The 23,506-nt window shown below is 50.2% G+C and overlaps 1 protein-coding gene across 2 annotated transcripts in view; it reads right to left on the bottom strand.

Annotated features, from left to right (window-relative positions):
- Positions 1 to 23,506, bottom strand: part of AHCTF1 (AT-hook containing transcription factor 1) — a 648,646-nt gene that overhangs the window by 127,438 nt on the left and 497,702 nt on the right. For both annotated transcript variants that reach the window (XM_063917783.1, XM_063917782.1), the window contains exons 24-25: positions 23,134 to 23,281; positions 15,982 to 16,129 (exon numbers count right to left, since the gene is read on the bottom strand). In XM_063917783.1, coding sequence (XP_063773853.1) covers positions 15,982 to 16,129; positions 23,134 to 23,281 — 296 coding nt within the window. The remainder of the gene's footprint in view (positions 1 to 15,981; positions 16,130 to 23,133; positions 23,282 to 23,506) is intronic.

Genomic DNA, 23,506 nt, shown 5'->3' with positions numbered 1-23,506 from the left:
CTAACACATGATTTTCCGCCCATCGGAGAATCCTTGTGGCTTCTGCCATTGTCCTCCTGCTTCTTGTGCCGCCCTGTCTGTTTACATGGGCGACCGCCGTGATGTTGTCTGATTGGATTAGTACCGGCTGGTTCTGAAGCAGGGGCCTTGCTTGGCTTAGGGCATTGTAAATGGCCCTTTGTGGAACCTTCCGAATGGAATCGCTTCGTACGAAGCTACCATTTTTCCCAGGACTCGTGTGCATTGATGTACCGACACCTGTCCCGGTTTTAGGAGGTCTCTGACTAGAGATGACAACTCCTCGGCTTTTTCCACTGGAAGAAACACTTTTTTCTGGTCTGTGTCCAGAATCATTCCCAGGAACAGAAGGCGTGTCGTCGGGACCAGCTGTGACTTTGGAATATTGAGAATCCAGCCGTGCTGTTGTAGCACTTCCCGAGAAAGTGCTACCCCCACTACCAACTGTTCCTTGCACCTCGCCTTTATCAGGAGATCGTCCAAGTACGGGATAATTAAAACTCCCTTCTTGCGAAGGAGTATCATCATTTCGGCCATTACCTTGGTAAAGACCCTCGGTGCCGTGGATAACCCAAAAGGCAGCGTCTGGAACCGATAGTGACAGTCCTGTACCACAAATCTGAGGTACTCCTGGTGAGGAGGGTAAATGGGGACATGCAGGTACGCATCCTTGATGTCCAGGGAGACCATGAAATCCCCCTTGTCCAGGCTCGCAATAACCGCCCTGAGCGATTCCATCTTGAACTTGAACCTTTTGATATAAGTGTTCAAGGATTTTAAATTTAAGATGGGTCTCACCGAACCGTCCGGTTTCGGTACCACAAACATTGTGGAATAGTAACCCTTCTCTTGCTGAAGGAGGGGTACCTTGACAATCACTTGCTGTGAATACAGTTTTTGGATAGCCACCAACACTGCCTCCCTGGCAGAGGGAGTTGCTGGTAAGGCAGATTTTAGAAAACGGCGGGGGGGAGACGTCTCGAATTCCAGCCTGTACCCCTGAGATACTACTTGAAGGGCCCAGGAATACACCTGTGAGAGAGCCCACTGTGCGCTGAAATTCCTGAGACGGGCCCCCACCGTACCCGGATCCGCCTGTGAAGCCCCAGCGTCATGCTGTGGACTTACCGGACGCGGGGGAGGACTTTTGCTCTTGGGAACTGGCTGTATGCTGCAGCTTTTTCCCTCTACCTTTGCCTCTCGGCAGAAAGGATGCGCCTCGCGCCCTCTTGTGTTTATGGGGCCGAAAGGACTGTACTTGATAATACGGTGCCTTCTTTTGCTGTGGGGTAGCCTGTGGCAAAAATGTCGATTTCCCAGCCGTAGCTGTGGAAACGAGGTCTGAAAGACCATCCCCAAACAGTTCCACCCCCTTATAAGGCAAAACTTCCATGTGCCTTTTTGAATCGGCATCACCTGACCACTGCCGAGTCCATAACCCCCTTCTGGCGGCAATGGACATTGCGCTTATTTTTGATGCCAGCCGGCAAATATCCCTCTGTGCATCACGCATGTATAAGACAGCGTCCTTATATGCTCTACTGTCAGGAAAATAGTGTCCCTATCCAGGGTATCAATATTATCCGACAGGGAATCTGACCACGCAGCAGCAGCACTGCACATCCATGCTGATGCAATCGCTGGTCGCAATATAATGCCCGTGTGTGTATATATAGCTTTTAGGGTAGCCTCCTGCTTTCTATCAGCAGGATCCTTTAGAGCGGCCGTATCCGGAGACGGTAGTGCCACCTGTTTAGATAAACGTGTAAGCGCTTTATCTACCCTAGGGGACGTTTCCCAACGTGACCTATCCTCTGGCGGGAAAGGGTACGCTGCCAATAACCGTTTATAAATTATCAATTTCTTATCGGGGGAAGTCCAGGCTTCCTCACACACCTCATTTAATTCCTCAGATGCAGGAAAAACTACTGGTAGTTTTTTCTCACCGAACATAATACCCTTTTTTGTGGTACCTGGGGTACTATCAGAAATGTGTAATACATTTTTCATTGCCTCAATCATGTAACGGGTGGACCTATTGGAGGGTACACTAGTCGCATCGTCGTCGACACTGGAGTCGGTATCCCTGTCGACATCTGTATCTGCCATCTGAGGTAGCGGGCGTTTTAAAGCCCCTGATGACATTTGAGACGCTGGAACAGTCACAAGCTGAGTAGCCGGCTGTCCTATGTCGTCAAACCTTTTATGTAAGGAGCTGACACTGTCACGTAATTCCTTCCATAAGTCCATCCACACAGGTGTCGGCCCCTCAGGGGGTGACAACATATTTACAGGTATTTGCCCTGCCTCCACATCATTTTCCTCATCATACATGTCGACACAGCGGTACTGACACACAGCACACACACAGGGAATGCTCTGACAGAGGACAGGACCCCACAAAGCCCTTTGGGGAGACAGAGGGAGAGTATGCCAGCACACACCAGAGCGCTATATACCACAGGGATATCACCTATAAAGAGTGTTTTCCCTTATAGCTGCATATATATATTATACTGCGCCTAAATTTGTGCCGCCCCCCTCTCTTTTTTACCCTTTCTGTAGTGCAGGACTGCAGGGGAGAGCCAGGGAGCGATCCTTCCAGCGGAGCTGTGAGGGAAAATGGCGCCAGTGTGCTGAGGGAGATGGCTCCGCCCCTTTTTCGGCGGGCTTTCTCACGCTTTTTGTGTTATTCTGGCAGGGGTAATATACACCTATATAGCCTCTGGGGCTATATATGGTGTCAGTTTTGCCAGCCAAGGTGTTAATATTGCTGCTCAGGGCGCCCACCCCCCCCCCCCCAGCGCCCTGCACCCATCAGTGACCGAAGTGTGTGGTGTGCATGAGGAGCAATGGCGCACAGCTGCAGTGCTGTGCGCTACCTTGGAGAAGACAGAAGTCTTCAGCCGCCGATTTTTCCGTACCTTCTTGCTTCTGGCTCTGTAAGGGGGACGGCGGCGCGGCTCCGGGAACGGACGACGAGGTCGGGTCCTGTGTGCGATCCCTCTGGAGCTAATGGTGTCCAGTAGCCTAAGAAGCCCAAGCTACCACCACTTAGGTAGGTTCGCTTCTTCTCCCCTTAGTCCCTCGCTGCAGTGAGCCTGTTGCCAGCAGGTCTCACTGTAAAATAAAAAACCTAAACTATACTTTCTTTCTAGGAGCTCAGGAGAGCCCCTAGTGTGCATCCAGCTCGGCCGGGCACAGAAATCTAACTGAGGCTTGGAGGAGGGTCATAGGGGGAGGAGCCAGTGCACACCAGATAGACCTAAATCTTTCTTTAGATGTGCCCAGTCTCCTGCGGAGCCGTCTAATCCCCATGGTCCTTACGGAGTCCCCAGCATCCACTAGGACGTCAGAGAAATACAAAGTATATCCTGTGAAATACCTATATCAAATAATAACCCTGATGCACTTAGCCCCCCTCAGGGTACAGAATAGGGATAGCAGTCACATGTTCAATACAGAAATTATGATAAACAATAAAAATGCACTGGACCAGCAATACTAAGTAGTACTAAGTAAAGCTATGTAGGCTTATAGATATATCAATGCACAGTAAAGACTGGATGTATATCACAGGGTACTTGTACTAAATAGCCCTGTAGTAATGCACTGTTTCTTCACTAACATGGTCAAAAGACATGTAGAATACTTAAGTGTCCTGTAAAATGCAAAGCGCTGATGATGCAGGCGGCTTTACAGAGGAGACTTTGCCAATACAGTCCCAGAATCCGCTCGGCATGTAGTGATGGCGCCCAAACGCTGACAGGGAGTGAGGGAGAGAGAGATGCAGCTCCAGGGCGTGAACTTTTACTATAAATGGCGCCCTGGTGCTGGGGCTACAGGTCAGAGCCTTATCCCCTTGCTGGACTTCACCACCGGGTACTGCGGGCCTCAATAAAACGGATTATAGGAGAATCCGACCTGTGCCCCTGCCCTGGTGGTCTAGTGGGGTCCCTGTACCAACACTGTGTCCACGCCAGGGCGCGCGGCCTGTCTCCTAATGGCCGTGACGGATCGCGATTTGCAGCGGGTCCCGCCTGGGGGACCATCTTACCTCCACCCATGATGCGGCCACGCGATCTCGAAGAGCTGCGGCGAGTGTGTGTGCCTGATGAGAAAAACCTGAGCCCTCCGCTGTAAGTACCCGGCAACCAGGGCGCGGGAGTATAAAGCACCACCAGTGGAGGTGATGGAACTGCAGCATGGAGATGTCAAAATTACATCTAGTAGTGAGAGTGCCTATGCTGCAGCCCTTGAAGTCTTCTATCTTCTTTTAAAAGCTCTTTTCAGGGCTGCTGGAGCAGCCCTGCCTGTTAGTGTCCTGCCTGCAGGGCACCAACTTACAAACTGAGCACCTGTGCACGGAGGTTATAGAGGAGGCGGCGCTTAGCATCTTGGGAACAGTCAAAGCTTTTAGCCTGTTGATGCCGCGGATCAAGATCCAACTCTACACCCCAATGTTATCCCTGTCGAACTCCGTGTACCCCGCTGCGATTGTGACGGACAGAGTGGACACATATACAATTCACACCAGCACTCTCAATAAGATAGAGAGAGAGAGAGAGAAGGGGGTATAATATTTGCACTACTCCCCTATTCTAACTCCCTCTGCCACCACAGCCTGCATTTTATGTGCAGGCTTTCAGGTTTCTGGCAGTCTGAAGGAATGTGTACCTGTCTCTGTTAAAGGTGGGTACACATTGGCCGATCAATTGATCGGCCAATATATCGTCAGCTAGTCGGCGAGTGTGTTTGAACGATATGTCTGTGAACTACGTCGTTCACAGACATATCGCGTCATCCCTGCTGCACATGCGATGACCAATATATCTGCAGATATATTGGTGCATCGTTGTGTGTGTACGGCCGACCTGCGGCCGCTCGATAGGTGGGCGGGAGTAGTCAGTGGACCGGCTCACTGCAGCGCACCTGTCACTGCTGGGCAGCCAGGGGAGAGATCACAGCTTCCAGTCCCAGAACGACGCTGCTGCTGTTGCGCCTTGCACGGAGCTCTGTAGCTGTGGCCCATTCTATGTCTGCTGCTGCCGGCCTCCCTAACCGTTCCTTGTCCCGGACTTACCGCAGTGCTTCCTCCAGGGGCCACCGCCACCACCCGTGACTTCACATGAACTTTTGCTCCCCTCCCCCCGTGGCCACACCTGCTGCACTTGTGCCCACCGACCCTCCCCCGTAGCCGCACCTGCACTTGTGCCCACCCCTCCCCCGTGACCGCACCTACACCTGTGCCACTTCTTCCGCCAATGACCACATCTGCACTTGTGCCCACCCCTCCCTCCGTGACCGCACCTACACGTGCCCCTTCTCCCCCCCCATGACCACACCTGCACTTGTGCCCACTCCTCCCCCACGTGACCGCACCTACACCTATGCCCCTTCTCTCCCCATGACCACACCTGCTCGTGTGCACGCAGACGAGGCCATACAGGAACAAGCCTGATGGGCCGGAGAACAGCGAACCCTGTGAGAACCACAGGAGCCTAGCACCCCCCATTACTTATCCCATAGCGCCACCTACATGGATCACTCTGTCCAGGGAGAGAGCGGGTAATGCAGGAGATCTGTGTCGCCCAGCAGCCCCGTCCCCCCCCATCCTCAAGCAGCTGCTCCGTGAGGGCGGAGCAAAACTTGGTCTCCTGTTCTTGGGCACTATTTCCTCATTGCCCAAACCAGACAGAAGAGAAAGCATCGGTGCACAGTGCGGTGAGTGCCTGGCAGACCCAAACCCCTTCGTAACCCATGTGTGTGTAACACCCTGTACCCCCACTATCCCTGTGTGTGTTTGGGTGACACCCTGTACCCACTACCTGTGTGTGTAACACCCTGTGCCCCCCCCACCCCTGACATTCTGTACCCACATACCCCCTGTGTATGACAATCTACACCCACTACCCTGTACCCCCTACCTCTATATGTGTGTGTTTGTGACACATTGTACCCCAAGTCTACCCGTATATGTGTGCATGTCACCCTGTGCCTCCTCTATGTAGAAGAGGGGCCCATTCAAAGTTTTGCTATGGGGCACACAAAGTTCTAGTTTTGCCCTGCATACAGAGACCAGTAGCATCATAGCAGGGGATGCAGTTAAAATATCGCCTGTCGGGATATGTCAACCGCAGATTATTCCCATTCAGTTGGTGGCTCCACGCCACCAACCAAGTGGGAATATAACCTGTTGCGAGTGCAGCCAGCCGATGAGGGGACTCGCTGTCGGGATTCCAAAAATAAGGATTTACTCACCGGTAATTCTATTTCTCGTAGTCCGTAGTGGATGCTGGGGACTCCGCAAGGACCATGGGGAATAGACGGGCTCCGCAGGAGACTGGGCACTCTAAAGAAAGATTAGGTACTAACTGGTGTGCACTGGCTCCTCCCTCTATGCCCCTCCTCCAGACCTCAGTTAAGGAAACTGTGCCCGGAAGAGCTGACATTACAAGGAAAGGATTTATGGAATCCAGGGTAAGACTCATACCAGCCACACCAATAACACCGTACAACTTGTGATAACCTTACCCAGTTCACAGTATGAACAAAACTGGGCATCACTCAACGGATGCCCCATAACAATAACCCTTTATTAAGCAATAACTATATACACGTATTGCAGAAAGTCCGCACTTGGGACGGGCGCCCAGCATCCACCACGGACTGCGAGAAATAGAATTACCGGTGAGTAAATTCTTATTTTCTCTAACGTCCTAGTGGATGCTGGGGACTCCGTAAGGACCATGGGGATTATACCAAAGCTCCCAAATGGGCGGGAGAGTGCGGATGACTCTGCAGCACCGAATGGGCAAACACAAGGTCCTCCTCAGCCAGGGTATCAAACTTGTAGAATTTAGCAAAAGTGTTTGAACCCGACCAAGTAGCAGCTCGGCAAAGCTGTAATGCCGAGACCCCTCGGGCAGCCGCCCAAGAAGAGCCCACTTTCCTTGTGGAATGGGCTTTTACTCAACTCGGATGCGGCAATCCTGCCGCAGAATGAGCCTGCTGAATCGTGTTACAGATCCAGCGAGCAATAGTCTGCTTTGAAGCAGGTGCACCCAGCTTGTTGGGTGCATACAGGATAAATAGCGAGTCAGTCGTCCTGACTCCAGCTGTTCTAGAAACATAAATCTTCAAAGCCCGGACTACATCTAGCAACTTGGAGTCCTCCAAGTCACAAGTAGCCGCAGGCACCACAATAGGCTGGTTCAAATGAGAAGATGACACCACCTTTGGCAGAAATTGCGGACGAGTCCGCAATTCTGCCCTATCCATATGGAAAACCAGATAGGGGCTTTTACACGACAAAGCCGCCAATTCTGACACACGCCTAGCCGAAGCTAAGGCCAACAGCATGACCACTTTCCAAGTGAGATACTTTAGCTCCACTGTTTTAAGTGGCTCAACCCAGTGGGATTTCAAGAAATCCAAAACGACGTTGAGATCCCAAGGTGCCACCGGTGGCACAAAAGGGGGCTGAATATGCAGCACTCCTTTAACAAACGTCTGAACCTCCGGTAGTGAAGCCAGTTCTTTTTGAAAGAAAATAGATAGGGCCGAAATCTGGACCTTTATGGACCCTAATTTTAGGCCCATAGTCACACCTGACTGTAGGAAGTGCAGGAATCGCCCCAGCTGGAATTCCTCTGTAGGGGCCTTCCTGGCCTCACACCAAGCAACATATTTTCGCCATAACCGGTGATAATGTTTTGCTGTCATGTCCTTCCTAGCCTTTATCAGCGTAGGAATTACTTCATCCGGAATTCCCTTTTCTGCTAGGATCCGGCGTTCAACCGCCATGCTGTCAAACGCAGCCGCGGTAAGTCTTGGAACAGACAGGGCCCCTGTTGCAACAGGTCCTGTCTGAGAGGCAGATGCCATGGGTCCTCTGTGAGCATTTCTTGCAGTTCCGGGTACCAAGTCCTTCTTGGCCAATCCGGAACAATGAGTATCGTTCTCACTCCTCTTTTTCTTACGATTCTCAACATGTTGGGTATGAGAGGAAGAGGAGGAAACACATAGACCGACTGGAACACCCACGGTGTTACCAGAGCGTCCACAGCGATCGCCTGAGGATCCCTCGACCTGGCGCAATACCTTTTTAGCTTTTTGTTGAGACGGGACGCCATCATGTCCACCTGTGGCAGTTCCCATCGATTTGCAATCTGCGAGAAGACTTCTTGATGAAGTCCCCACTCTCCCGGGTGGAGGTCGTGTCTGCTGAGGAAGTCTGCTTCCCAGTTGTCCACTCCCGGAATGAACACTGCTGACCGTGCTTGCATGTGATTCTCTGCCCAACGAAGAATCCTTGTGAATTCCGCCATCGCCACCCTGCTTCTTGTGCCGCCCTGGAGGTTTACATGAGCTACTGCGGTGATGTTGTCTGACTGTATCAGCATCGGTTGGTTGCGAAGTAGGGGCTCCGCTTGACTCAGGGCGTAGTATATGGCCCTTAGTTCCAGGATATTGATGTGCAGACAAGTCTCCTGACTTGACCACAGCCCTTGGAAGTTTCTTCCCTGAGTGACTGCCCCCCCAACCTCGGAGGCTTGCATCCGTGGTTACCAGGACCCAGTCCTGTATCCCGAACCTGCGGCCCTCGAGGAGGTGAGCACTTTGCAGCCACCACAGAAGAGACACCCTGGCCCTGGGGGACAGGGTGATCAGCCGATGCATCTGAAGATGCGATCCGGACCACTTGTCCAGCAGATACCACTGAAAGATTCTCGCATGGAACCTGCCGAAGGGAATGGCTTCGTATGACGCCACCATTCCGAAGGAGCACCATCATCTCTGCCATCACCTTGGTAAATATTCTCGGTGCCGTGGACAGTCCAAACGGCAGCGTCTGGAATTGGTAATGACAGTCCTGTACCACAAACCTGAGGTACTCCTGATGTGGAGGATAAATGGGGACATGCAAGTAAGCGTCCTTGATGTCCAGAGACACCATAAAATCCCCCTCTTCCAGGCTTGCAATAACCGCTCTGAGCGATTCCATTTTGAACTTTAATTTCCTCAGATAAATGTTCAGGGACTTCAAATTTAAAATGGGTCTGACCGAACCGTGCGGTTTCGGTACCACAAACATGGTGGAGTAGTAGCCCTTTCCCTGTTGAAGAAGGGGAACCTTTACCACCACCTGCTGGAGATATAGTTTGTGAATTGCCGCCAACACTACCTCCCTCTCCATGGGGGAAGCTGGCAAGGTTGATTTCAGGAAACGTTGAGGGGGCGTCACTTCGAATTCCAGTTTGTATCCTTGGGCGACACAACTTGTATCGCCCAAGGATCCACCCGTGAACCAACCCACTGGTGGCTGAAATTTTTGAGACGCGCCCCCGCCGCTCCTGGCTCCGCCTGCGGCGCCCCAGCGTCATGCAGTAGATTTAGTAGAGGCCGGGGAGGACTTTTGTTCCAGGGAACCAGCTGTATGATGCAGCTTTTTTCCCTTACCCCTGCCTCTGGCAATAAAGGATGCACCTCTGACCTTCTTGCTTCTTTGAGGACGAAAGGACTGCATTTGAAAATACGGTGCTTTCTTAGGCTGTGAGGAAACATACGGCAAGAAATTTGAATTCCCATCTGTAGCTGTGGAAACCAGGTCCGAGAGACCGGCCCCAAACAATTCCTCACCCTTATATGGCAAAACCTCCATATGTTTTTTAGAATCAGCATCCCCTGTCCATTGCCGAGTCCATAAGACCCTCCTGGCAGAGATGGACATTGCGTTTACTCTAGAGCCCAGTAAGCAAATGTCCCTCTGGGCATCCCGCATATATAGGACGGAGTCTTTAATATGCCCCAGGGTTAGTAAAATGGGATCCGGTCTGAAGATCGACAGTGTCTAGGTCGACAATGTTTAGGTCGACCACTATAGGTCGACAGTCACTGGGTCGACATGGATGGAAGGTCGACAGGGTTTCTAGGTCGACATGTGCTAGGTCGACAGGTCTAAAGGTCGACATGAGTTTAAAAATTTTTTTTTTATTTTTTCATACTTAACAATCCATGTGGACTACGATTGGAACGGTAAAGTGTGCCGAGCGAAGCGAAGGCACCATGCCCGAAGCATGGCGAGCGAAGCGAGCCATGCGAGGGGACGCGGTGCACTAATTTGGAATCCCGGTCACACTACGAAGAAAACGACACAAAATAAAATAAAAATCCTCATGTCGACATTTAGACCTGTCGACCTAGCACATGTCGACCTTCCATCCATGTCGACCTAGTGACTGTCGACCTATAGTGGTCGACCTAAACATTGTCGACCTAGACACTGTCGATAAAACGAACCACACGCTAGTAAAATAGTGTCCCTGTCCAGGGTATCTAACTCCTCCGACAGAGTATCTTGTCCATGCTGCTACAGCGCTACACATCCAGGCCGAAGCAATGGCTGGTCTCAGGAAAGTACCAGAATGTGCATACACAGACTTCAGGATAGCCTCCTGCTTCCTATCCGCAGGATCCTTTAGGGCGGCCGTATCCCGAGACGGCAGGGCCACCTTTTTAGACAAGCGTGTTAACGCCTTGTCTACCCTGGGAGAGGATTCCCAGCGTAACCTGTCTGTTGGCGGGAAAGGATACGCCATAAGTAACCGCTTGGAAATTATTACCTTCCTTTCAGGGGATTCCCACGCTTTTTCACATAATTCATTTAATTCGTGGGAAGGGGGGAAAGTTACTTCTTTTTTTTTCTCCCCAAACATATGAATCATCTTGTCAGGGACAGGGATTTCCTCAGAAATGTGCAATACATCCTTCATCGCTATAATCATGTAGCGGATGGCTTTAGTCATTTTAGGCTGTAACTTACCCTCATCGTCTTCGACACTGGAGTCAGACTCCGTGTCGACATCTGTGTCGACTAACTGGGATAGTGGACGTTTATGAGACCCTGACGGCCTCTGAGCTGTGGGATCAGACACTAAGTGAGACCCTGACTGTCCCAAGGCCTCAGCTTTGTCAAACCTTTTATGCAAGGAGCTTACATTATCACTTAACACCTTCCACATATCCATCCAATCAGGTGTCGGCGCCGACACCACATTCAACTGCACTTGCTCTGCCTTCACGTATCCTTCCTCATCAAACATGTCGACACTGACGTACCGACACACCGCACACACACCGGGAATGCTCTGACTGAGGACAGGACCCCACAAAGGCTTTTGGGGAGACAGAGAGAGAGAGTATGCCAGCACACACCCCAGCGCTATATAACCCAGGGATTACACTACAACTCGGTGTTTATTCAGTAGTCGCTGTATAACACAATTTTGCGCCTAAATTAATGTGTGTCCCCCCCCCCCTCTTTTCACCCTTTGTGCACCTGGATACTGCAGGGGAGAACCCGGGGAGCTTCTTTCCAGCGAAGCTGTGAAGAGAAATGGCGCTGGTGTGCTGAGGAAGAAGGCCCCGCCCCCTCAGCGGCGGGCTTCTGTCCCGCTTCTGTGTGGAAAAAATGGCGGGGGTTTGTACATATATACAGTCTCTGACTGTATCTATGTACTCTTTTGCCAAAAGGTACTCAAATTGCTGCCCAGGGCGCCCCCCCCCCCCCCAGCGCCCTGCACCCTACAGTGACCGGAGTGTGAAGGTGTGCTGGGAGCAATGGCGCACAGCTGCGGTGCTGTGCGCTACCTTATGTGAAGACAGGAGACTTCTGCCGCCGATTTCGATGTCTTCATGCTTCTGCTGCTTCTTTTCTTCTGGCTCTGCGAGAGGGACGGCGGCGCGGCTCCGGGAACGGACGATCGAGGTTAGGTACCTGTGTTCGATCCCTCTGGAGCTAATGGTGTCCAGTAGCCTAGAAGCGCAACCTAGCTGCAGACAGGTAGGTTTGCTTCTCTCCCCTCAGTCCCACGTAGCAGTGAGTCTGTTGCCAGCAGAAGCTCACTGAAAATAAAAAACCTAACAAATACTTTCTTTTTCTAGCAGGCTCAGGAGAGCCCACTAAGAGCACCCAGCTCAGGCCGGGCACAGATTCTAACTGAGGTCTGGAGGAGGGGCATAGAGGGAGGAGCCAGTGCACACCAGTTAGTACCTAATCTTTCTTTAGAGTGCCCAGTCTCCTGCGGAGCCCGTCTATTCCCAATGGTCCTTACAGAGTCCCCAGCATCCACTAGGACGTTAGAGAAAGACAGGATGCCGCTGTCGGCATAGTGACAGCAGGCATCCCGTCTGCCGGTAAATCATATGTATTCCGGTAGCAGTGGGTTCGTAGTCTGTAACATCTTCATGCTGACAGTCTGCTCTCAGTCCAGCAGTCTCCTGTCAGTCCGGCAGCAGATACATTCCGGGTAAGCTGTGATCTCTCCCTCCTGTGTCCTCTGACAGCTGCCACAAACACCACCCCGGACGGGCATGCGCACAGAGAGTCAAGGTAGTAACCCAGGCGCAAATACTAATGTTCTCTCCTGGTGTAACCCAGGCGCATATACTGTACTACTGTTCTCTTCTGGCGTAATCTAGGTGCATATACTACTGTTCTCTTCTAGTATTTAGTATTATAGTATTTATTTTATTTGGCAAAATGATACGAGGTAGTCGGACAATTGCTTTTATAGTTGCAGAGCATCATAGGAGACTAGAGGGCCTATTTTATTTATCTGTGTGCTCTTTAGAAGTTCAGCCCATTATGTAAATTGAGGAATATTTGGCACATTTGATGACTGATCTGCCAGTATGTGCGGAGGAATGATAGATTGGCCAATGTCCTCAAAAACAGATATATCTGCAGATGGCAGTGGTGGTTGGTCAGTGTGTATCGTCAGCAGATATATCTGCAGATCGGTTGATCTGCAGATACATCTTTAGGTGTGTACCCAGCATAACAGAGCTGATTCCTGAGGAGAGAAGAAACATTGTTGCTATTCATGAGCTGCTAAGCTGAAGGAGGCACCTTTTTCTGTGATTGACAGTTTGAAAACCTGCCAACTCCATCCCCTATGCACAGGCACCCACCTCAACCATGTCCCTAATGGTGGGCACACACTGATAGATATATCTGCAGATATATCTATGGACAGATCGGGCAGTGTGGTGTGCATACACACTGCCCGATCAGTCGGGGACTGACGTCATGAACTGGGCGGGCCAGTTCAGCTGTCAATCACCGCCGGCTGCCGCAGCATGTGTACGGGTGGTCGGACGGTCGCCCGTACACACAGCGATGCACCAATATATCGGTAGATATATTGGCCGTCGGCTGTGCTGCAGGGCCGACGCGATATGTCTGTGAACGATGGAGTTCACAGACATATCGCCCGTACACATTGGCCGACGGACCAGCGATATATCAGCCGTTCAATAGAACGGATGATATATCCGGCAGTATGTACAGGCCTTAAGCGCCATTTTGAGTGGGTGCCTTACACAATTAAAATCAGCCTTTGGTTGCACCCACTCACAAGGGGCTCCAGGTGCTGCCTGCCTCTAGTTAAATGCCCTGCACCTTACCCGCCAGATCCGCTGCTTACCGCGGATCTGCTCCACTAAACTCCCTCTGTCCTGCACTAAATGAGCTATGCTGTCGCGCTGTGTACTATAAGCGCGGCAATACACTGGAGACCACACCGCGGCCACTTGCGCACAGTGCCCCACACAAGGAGGCTCACTCACCAACACTGCCACGCTGTGTTCTGTCAGCGCGGCAGTGTATTGGAGACCGCACTGCTGCCAGTCATAGCCAGCGGGGAGAGGAGGGGAGGGAATATGAGGGACGCCGCTGCGCTGGATGCGAGCGCCACACAGTGCCTCACACAAGGCGGCTCACTCACCCAACTGGAGCCTCAGGATGCGGCCGTCTCGGAAGGAACAGTTCTTCTCAGGTTAAGCGCTGTTCTCCTTGCTGTCTCAGGAGGAACAGTGCCTCTCAGGTTAAGCGCTGTTCTCCTTGTGCAGCTTGACGCTGCTAGTGTGTAAACCGGACCCCACTTCTCTCATATAAGTGGCAAAGGGTTCCTGAGGCTGAAGGAACTAAGTCCCATGAATAAAAAAAGCTAAATAGATCAAATAAATGAAAGTAAATATGGACTGAGCTGGAGTTCAGTCAGCAGTGACCGGCTCCCTCGGCACAAATTCAAACTTGACGGATGATTGGGGATAGAGGGGGGTAGCCTGTTTCACTTCTTGGATTATTTAAAGTGCCAGCTCCCTGTAAGCCACCATCACCACCCCACGGTCTTGGAAGTTATGCAAGTGTCCCCTAGTGGCTTACAGAAAAGCTGCAGATGAACTGGTTCTGCTGACTCCAGCATCTGTCTCAAAAACCCACTGCTACGAATGTAGAATGTTCTTACCAAAGAACACACAACAGCCAATTCTAACGTTTCATAGTTTGTGTAAAGATTTAACAAAATAGGGAATCCAAAACATGCAAGATTTTAGAACAGGGGTGGGGAACCTCCGGCCCGCGAAGCCGTTTGCTCCGGCCCACCCGCTTCTCCCAGTGAGACACGCCGCCGCTCAGTCCGCCGGCAGCGTGTCTCAGCTGTCAGTGTCAGGACAGGGAGGAGAGCGCGGCGGCGGCGTGTAGAACTTGAAACCAGCCGCCGGCTAGTGAACCAATCAGAGCTCGCGGCTCGGCAGCCAATCAGGAGCTGCGGCTGCCGGTCCGCGAGCTCCGATTGGCTCTCGAACCGGCGGCTGGTTTCAAGTCCTACACGCCGCCCAACATAGCCGCGCTCTCCTCCGTGTCCCGCCGAAAGGAGCGGTAAGTAGCATGGAAGGGGGGGGGGCACTGTGGGGGCATCTGTATACCTGGCACTGTGGGGGGCATCTGTATACATGGCACTGTGGGGGCATCTGTATACATGGCCCTGTGAGGGGCATCTGTATAACTGGCCCTGTGAGGGGCATCTGTATAACTGGCCCTGTGAGGGGCATCTGTATAACTGGCCCTGTGAGGGGCATCTGTATACCTGGCACTGTGGGGGGGGAGGGGGGGGCATCTGTACACCTGGCACTGTGAGGGGCATTTGTATACCTGGCACTGTGAGGGGCATTTGTATACCTGGCACTGTGAGGGGCATTTGTATACCTGGCACTGTGAGGGGCATTTGTATACCTGGCACTGTGAGGGGCATTTGTATACCTGGCACTGTGAGGGGCATTTGTATACCTGGCACTGTGAGGGGCATTTGTATACCTGGCACTGTGAGGGGCATTTGTATACCTGGCACTGTGAGGGGCATTTGTATACCTGGCACTGTGAGGGGCATTTGTATACCTGGCACTGTGGGGGCAATTGTGGATCTGGCACTGCACTATTGGGGGCATATGTGTATCACGTCCCAATTTAACTGGCCACACCCATTTTTTTTTGCCGCGCGCGCCTCCGGCACGCGCACACAGTACCTCTATGGGGCAGACCTGCTGGGGCGCAGGGTCATTTTTTAAGTTGAGAATTTTTGTATGGCCCTCGAAGGATTTTATAAATATCCAAATGGCTCTCGGTAGAAAAAAGGTTCCCCACCCCTGTGTTAGAACATCACAATCCAATACCATGTATCTTCCACACCAGTGGTTCTTGATTTTTTTTTAATCACGGCACCCTAGAGTATCAGATTTTTTTTTCACGGCGACCCTAGGTCAAAAGATTCTTGAGAAATTTAGAAAGAAATTAGTAGTAAATTGTAATTATAGGTCATCCCTAGATTCAATTGTGTGGTGAGGAACAAGATTTGATTGTTTGTCCACAAATGTTATGATTAACAGCACTGGCTTCGCCTATTAAATTGACCATAAATAATTTGAATTGATACTGGACCACAAATCTAAGGCACCCTTGCAATGCCCTGAGGCACCCAAGGGTGCCTAGGCACAGTTTGAGAACCACTGCTCTATACAGTAGTTGACATACTGTTTAGAAAATACATTACGGTAATAGCCAGTACTGTAACAAACACTGAACAGCATTTGGATTTTTTTTATTTCACTTAACATACTTACCTTTTGCGAGGAGAGAATTCTCTTTCTACACTTGCAACAGACACTTCCTTTACTTTCAACAACACATTGCTGATAAAACTTGCTCGACTTACTACACTTCCCCTAGGAGCCTGTTTGACAGCCGTAGATAAAGGCTTTGGTTTTGGCACTAAAATAAAAAGGGAAACTTAACAATACATGCAGGTACTTTTCATGTGTATATCAATGCATTGCGTGTGTAAAACAAACAAGTATTCATTGTTGTACTTGTGATTAAAAAAGGTAATGAACAGAAAATTTCAAATAAGACAAGAATTTATTTTGCATTATGCAAACACGTATGTGGATAAGACATAGGGGTCTATTCAAATGAAGTCAGAACTGCTGTCAAGTCGGAAAGACGTCTGTTTCCATCTTTTTGTGGTATAATCAGGATTTGACCTACTCAATGGTTCTGCCATTTTTCAGATTTGTTAGCAATTCAGACTTGTCGGAAAACACGTGGATCAGCGGATTAGCCGAGGATCCACATGTTTTGTCGAAGCATCAGCCAATTCCGACAGGTTTTTTTTTGGCCCATTTTCGACAATGCTGGTCAGAATTCCAAGAGTAGGATCAGTATTGTTGAAATTGGCAAAACCTATCAAAAGCCTGCTAATTGAATACTGCACTGTCGGATCCTCTCCGTCGGAGGATCCGACATGCATCGAATAAAACCCATATTGGCAAAACATTATATAAGCTTTACAACGTGACCTTTACTTATAAAACCTAGAAATATTAACCTTGTAACTCCATTTTAAATGCTACACAGCAGCTATTGGCGTTGCTACTCTAATACGGTTTGAAATCTGGTCAAGAAATGAAGTTTGTAAATAAGCAGTGAAGTTGTGCCAGTGTCCCCTAGTTGCTGACAGAAAAAATAAGATTTTACTCACCGGTAAATCTATTTCTCGTAGTCCGTAGTGGATGCTGGGAACTCCGTAAGGACCATGGGGAATAGCGGCTCTGCAGGAGACAGGGCACAACTAAAGAAAGCTTTAGGACTACCTGGTGTGCACTGGCTCCTCCCACTATGACCCTCCTCCAGACCTCAGTTAGGATAATGTGCCCGGAAGAGCTGACACAATAAGGAAGGATTTTGAATCCCGGGTAAGACTCATACCAGCCACACCAATCACACCGTATAACTCGGGATGCTATACCCAGTTAACAGTATGAATAACAACTGAGCCTCACCAACAGATAGCTCATAACAATAACCCTTTAGTTAAGCAATAACTATATACAAGTTTTGCAGACAATCCGCACTTGGGATGGGCGACCAGCATCCACTACGGACTACGAGAAATAGATTTACCGGTGAGTAAAATCTTATTTTCTCTGACGTCCTAGTGGATGCTGGGAACTCCGTAAGGACCATGGGGATTATACCAAAGCTCCCAAACGGGCGGGAGAGTGCGGATGACTCTGCAGCACCAAATGAGCAAACTCAAGGTCCTCCTTAGCCAGGGTATCAAACTTGTAGAATCTTGCAAAAGTGTTTGAACCCGACCAAGTAGCAGCTCGGCAAAGTTGTAAAGCCGAGACCCCTCGGGCAGCCGCCCAAGAGCAGCCCACTTTCCTCGTGGAATGGGCTTTTACAGATTTAGGATGCGGCAGTCCAGCCGCAGAATGTGCAAGTTGAATCGTGCTACAGATCCAGCGAGCAATAGTCTGCTTAGAAGCAGGAGCACCCAGCTTGTTGGGTGCATACAGGATAAATAGCGAGTCAGTTTTTCTGACTCCAGCCGTCCTGGAAACATATATTTTCAGGGCCCTGACTACGTCCAGAAACTTGGAGTCCTCCAAGTCCCGAGTAGCCGCAGGCACCACAATAGGTTGGTTCACATGAAAAGCTGATACCACCTTAGGAAGGAATTGGGAACGTGTCCTCAATTCCGCCCTATCCATATGAAAAATCAGATAAGTGCTTTTGCATGACAAAGCCGCCAATTCTGATACACGCCTGGCCGACGCCAAAGCCAACAGCATGACCACTTTCCACGTGAGGTATTTTAGCTCCACGGTTTTAAGTGGCTCAAACCAATGCGACTTCAGGAAATCCAACACCACGTTGAGATCCCACGGTGCCACTGGAGGCACAAACGGGGGCTGAATACGCAGCACTCCCTTAACAAAAGTCTGAACTTCAGGCAGTGAAGCCAGTTCTTTTTGGAAGAAAATGGACAGAGCCGAAATCTGGACCTTAATGGAACTTAATTTTAGGCCCATAGTCACTCCTGACTGCAGGAAGTGCAGAAATCGACCCAGTTGAAATTCCTCCGTTGGGGCCTTTCTGGCCTCACACCAAGCAACATATTTTCGCCAAATACGGTGATAATGTTTTGCGGTCACATCTTTCCTCGCCTTAATCAGCGTAGGAATGACTTCCTCCGGAATGCCTTTTTCCTTTAGGATCCGGTGTTCAACCGCCATGCCGTCAAACGCAGCCGCGGTAAGTCTTGGAACAGACAGGGTCCCTGCTGCAGCAGGCCCTGTCTGAGCGGCAGAGGCCATGGGTCCTCTGAGATCATTTCTTGAAGTTCTGGGTACCAAGATCTTCTTGGCCAATCCGGAACCACAAGTATAGCTCTTACTCCTCTCTTTCTTATTATTCTCAGTACCTTGGGTATGAGAGGCAGAGGAGGGAACACATACACCGACTGGTACACCCACGGTGTAACCAGAGCGTCCACAGCTATCGCCTGAGGGTCCCTTGACCTGGCGCAATATCTTTTCAGCTTTTTGTTGAGGCGGGACGCCATCATGTCCACCTGTGGCCTTTCCCACTGGTGAACAATCATTTGGAAGACTTCTGGATGAAGTCCCCACTCTCCCGGGTAGAGGTCGTGCCTGCTGAGGAAGTCTGCTTCCCAGTTGTCCACTCCCGGAATGAACACTGCTGACAGTGCTAACACGTGATTCTCCGCCCAACGGAGAATCCTTGTGGCTTCTGCCATCGCCATCCTGCTTCTTGTGCCGCCCTGTCGGTTTACATGGGCGACCGCCGTGAAGATGTCTGACTGAATCAGTACCGGCTGGTGTTGAAGTAGGGGTCTTGCCTGACTTAGGGCATTGTAAATGGCCCTTAGTTCCAGAATATTTATGTGTAGGGCAGTCTCCTGACTTAACCATAGTCCTTGGAAATTTCTTCCCTGAGTGACTGCCCCCCAGCCTCGAAGGCTGGCATCCGTGGTCACTAGGACCCAGTCCTGTATGCCGAATCTGCGGCCCTCTAGAAGATGAGCACTCTGCAGCCACCACAGTAGAGACACCCCCCTGGCCCTTGGGGACAAGGTTATCAGCCGATGCATCTGAAGATGCGATCTGGACCACTTGTCCAGCAGATCCCACTGAAAGATCCTTGCATGGAACCTGCCGAATGGAATTGCTTCGTAAGAAGCTACCATCTTTCCCAGGACTCGCGTGCAGTGATGCACCGATACCTGTTTTGGTTTTAGGAGGTCTCTTACAAGAGATGACAACTCCCTGGCTTCTCCTCCGGGAGAAACACTTTTTTCTGTTCTGTGTCCAGAATCATCCCCAAGAACAGTAGACGCGTTGTAGGAACCAGCTGCGACTTCGGGATGTTCAGTATCCAGCCGTGCTGTTGTAGCACTGTCTGAGCTAGTGCTACTCCGATCAACAACTGTTCCCTGGACCTCGCCTTTATAAGGAGATCGTCCAAGTACGGGATAATTATGACTCCCTTTCTTCGAAGGAGTATCATCATTTCTGCCATTACCTTGGTAAATACCCTCGGAGCCGTGGATAGACCAAACGGCAACGTCTGGAATTGGTAATGACAGTCCTGTACCACAAATCGGAGGTACTCCTGGTGAGGAGGGTAAATGGGGACATGCAGGTAAGCATCCTTGATGTCCAGTGATACCATGTAATCCCCCTCGTCCAGGCTCGCAATAACCGCTCTGAGCGATTCCATTTTGAACTTGAACCTTCTTATGTAAGTGTTCAATGATTTTAGATTTAAAATGGGTCTCACCGAACCGTCCGGTTTCGGTACCACAAACAATGTGGAATAATAACCCCTTCCCTGTTGCAGGAGGGGTACCTTGATTATCACCTGCTGAGAGTACAGCTTGTGAATTGCCTCCAGCACTGCCTCCCTGTCTAGGGGAGTTGTTGGCAAAGCTGATTTGAGGAAACGGCGAGGGGGAGACGTCTCGAATTCCAGCTTGTAACCCTGAGATACCACTTGTAGAAATCCAGGGATCTACCTGTGAGCGAGCTCACTGGTCGCTGAAATTCCGGAGACGGGCCCCCGCCGCACCTGGCTTCGCCTGTGGAGCCCCAGCGTCATGCGGCGGACTTAGAGGTAGCGGGAGAGGGCTTCTGCTCCTGGGAACTGGCTGTATGGTGCAGCTTTTCCCCCCTGCCTCTGGGCAGAAAGGACGGGCCTTTAACCCGCTTGCCTTTCTGTGGCCGAAAGGACTGTACCTGATAATACGGTGCTTTCTTTGGCTGTGAGGTAACATGGGGTAAAAATGTCGACTTTCCAGCAGTTGCTGTGGAGACAAGGTCCGAGAGACCCTCCCCAAACAATTCCTCACCTTTGTAAGGCAAAACCTCCATGTGCCTCTTAGAATCTGCATCACCTGTCCATTGCCGGGTCCACAATACCCTCCTGGCAGATATGGACATTGCATTTACTCTAGATGCTAGCCGGCAAATATCCTTCTGGGCATCTCTCATATATAAGAGTGCATCCTTAATATGCTCTATGTTTAGCAATATAGTGTCCCTGTCCAGGGTATCAATGTTATCAGACAGGGAATCTGACCACGCGGCTGCAGCACTGCACATCCATGCTGAAGCAATAGCCGGTCGCAGTATAAAACCTGAGTGTGTATACACAGACTTCAGGATAGCCTCCTGCTTTCTATCTGCAGGCTCCTTTAGGGCGGCCGTATCCGGAGACGGTAGTGCCACCTTTTTTGACAAGCGTGTGAGCGCTTTATCCACCCTAGGGGATGTCTCCCAACGTGACCTATCCTCTGGCGGGAAAGGGTACGCCATTAGTAATCTTTTAGAAATCACCAGTTTCTTATCGGGGGAAGCCCACGCTTCATCACACACTTCATTTAACTCATCAGATGGGGGAAAAACCACTGGTTGCTTTTTCTCCCCAAACATAATACCCTTTTTTGTGGTACCTGGGTAAATATCAGAAATGTGCAACACATCTTTCATTGCCGTAATCATGTAACGGATGGCCCTATTGGAATGTACCGTGGTCTCACCGTCGTCGACACTGGAGTCAGTATCCGTGTCGACGTCTGTATCTGCCATCTGCGGTAGCGGGCGTTTTAGGGCCCCCGATGGCTTTTGAGACGCCTGGGCAGGCACGGGCTGAGAAGCCGGCTGTCCCACATCTGTCATGTCGTCAAACCTTTTGTGTAAGGAGTTGACACTGTCACGTACTTCCTTCCACATATCCATCCACTCAGGTGTCGACCCCGCAGGGGGTGACATCACATTTATAGGCACCTGCTCCGCCTCCACATAAGCCTCCTCATCAAACATGTCGACACAGCCGTACCGACACACCGCACACACACAGAGAATGCTCTGACTGAGGACAGGACCCCACAAAGCCCTTTGGGGAGACAGAGAGAGAGAGAGTATGCCAGCACACACCAGAGCGCTATATATTGCAGGGATTTACACTACTCACAGTGATTTCCCTTATAGCTGCTTATTACACAGAATTGCGCCTAAATTTAGTGCCCCCCCCCTCTCTTTTTTACCCTTATGTAGTCTGAAACTGCAGGGGAGAGCCTGGGAGCGATCCTTCCAGCGGAGCTGTGAGAGGAAATGGCACCAGTGTGCTGAGGGAGATAGCCCCGCCCCTTTTTCGGCTGACTTCTCCCGCTTTTATTAAATTAATGTGGCAGGGGTATTTTACACATATTTAGCCTAGTAGGCTATATTATGTGTGTTTGCCACCTGTAAGGTACTCAAATTGCTGCCCAGGGCGCCCCCCGCCCCCAGGGCGCCCCCCCCCCCCGCGCCCTGCACCCATAGTGACCGGAGTGTGTGGTGTGCACAGGGAGCATTGGCGCACAGCTGCAGTGCTGTGCGCTACCTTAATGAAGACAGGAGTCTTCAGCCGCCGATTTTGAGGAAGATCTTCTCGCTTCTGGCTCTGCAAGGGGGACGGCGGCGCGGCTCCGGACGATCATGGACGGGCCCAGTGTTCGATCCCTCTGGAGCTAATGGTGTCCAGTAGCCTAAGAAGCCCAAGCTAGCTGCAAGCAGGTAGGTTCGCTTCTCTCCCCTAAGTCCCTGGTAGCAGTGAGTCTGTTGCCAGCAGATCTCACTGAAAATAAAAAACCTAAAATATACTTTCTTTTTCTAGGAGCTCAGAAGAGCACCTAGTGTGCATCTAGCTCAGCCGGGCACAAAATTCTAACTGAGGTCTGGAGGAGGGTCATAGTGGGAGGAGCCAGTGCACACCAGGTAGTCCTAAAGCTTTCTTTAGTTGTGCCCAGTCTCCTGCGGAGCCGCTATTCCCCATGGTCCTTACGGAGTTCCCAGCATCCACTAGGACGTCAGAGAAATAGGCAGTGATGAAACCACCATAAAGTGTGTTTGACTGAAAAAATAAACGTACTAACTGAAGACGTGAGTGATTAAGGTGTTGTTATGTTTATAAGAAACGGAGATATTTAAAGTTAAGAAAATTATTAGAACGTTTTACTTACACAAAAGAACTACTAACCAGTTCCTTTCAGACTTGTGGTATAAGGTTTAGATTAATATAGAAATTTATTTATTTTAGATAAAAGACTAACCTGCTTACATAGTACACATTTTAAAAGAAATATATAAAAATACATCAATCGTGTATTACATGCAATGTGCACAAACAAGTCTAACATCAAATTTTGCTGTTTTTAATGTGTTAAATGTGTTTATGACCACCCTATATTGTAATTACTAAGTGTGCAATGGCTCAGATTGTATAAAGGGGTGAATGGTATAGAATACTAACCACTTATAGCTTATTGTGTTTCAGCTTCCTAAATTAGGACCGTTGCAAACCGCTTTGGCAGTTGGACTTCAATAAAATTACAATTTTTACTGCAGAAACATACATGTAATATCTACCTTTATTCCAAATAATTGATGACAATGGGTAGGGCTTGGCCCTCTCGTTCACTAGGGTTCGCTGTACTTTTGGCATTATTTTACTATACTGATCCAGCATAGAATTTCTAGTCGTTGCTCTGTCTCGTAGACGACGGTCACAGTCATTCTGCACACAGGTGGGGTACAAAAAAAAGAAAAAAGAAAATTTGAGGCTAAATGCAGAAGAAAAAAAACTTCTTCGAAACAACACAAGAAACTGCCTTAATCGCAGCCTTATCACATAGCGTTCTCTACTTTTCCAACCACTAAGTCAGACAAGTAGGTTGAGGTTGGACTACTCCCTTCCTAATGTCCACATGCACAGTTCTATCAATTGTCCCATCATTCATGT

Source organism: Pseudophryne corroboree, chromosome 4 (assembly GCF_028390025.1).
Source record: "Pseudophryne corroboree isolate aPseCor3 chromosome 4, aPseCor3.hap2, whole genome shotgun sequence".
Taxonomy (NCBI): domain Eukaryota; kingdom Metazoa; phylum Chordata; class Amphibia; order Anura; family Myobatrachidae; genus Pseudophryne; species Pseudophryne corroboree.
Note: the sequence above shows the minus strand (reverse complement) of the source record. Positions and strands in the feature narration are given on the sequence as shown.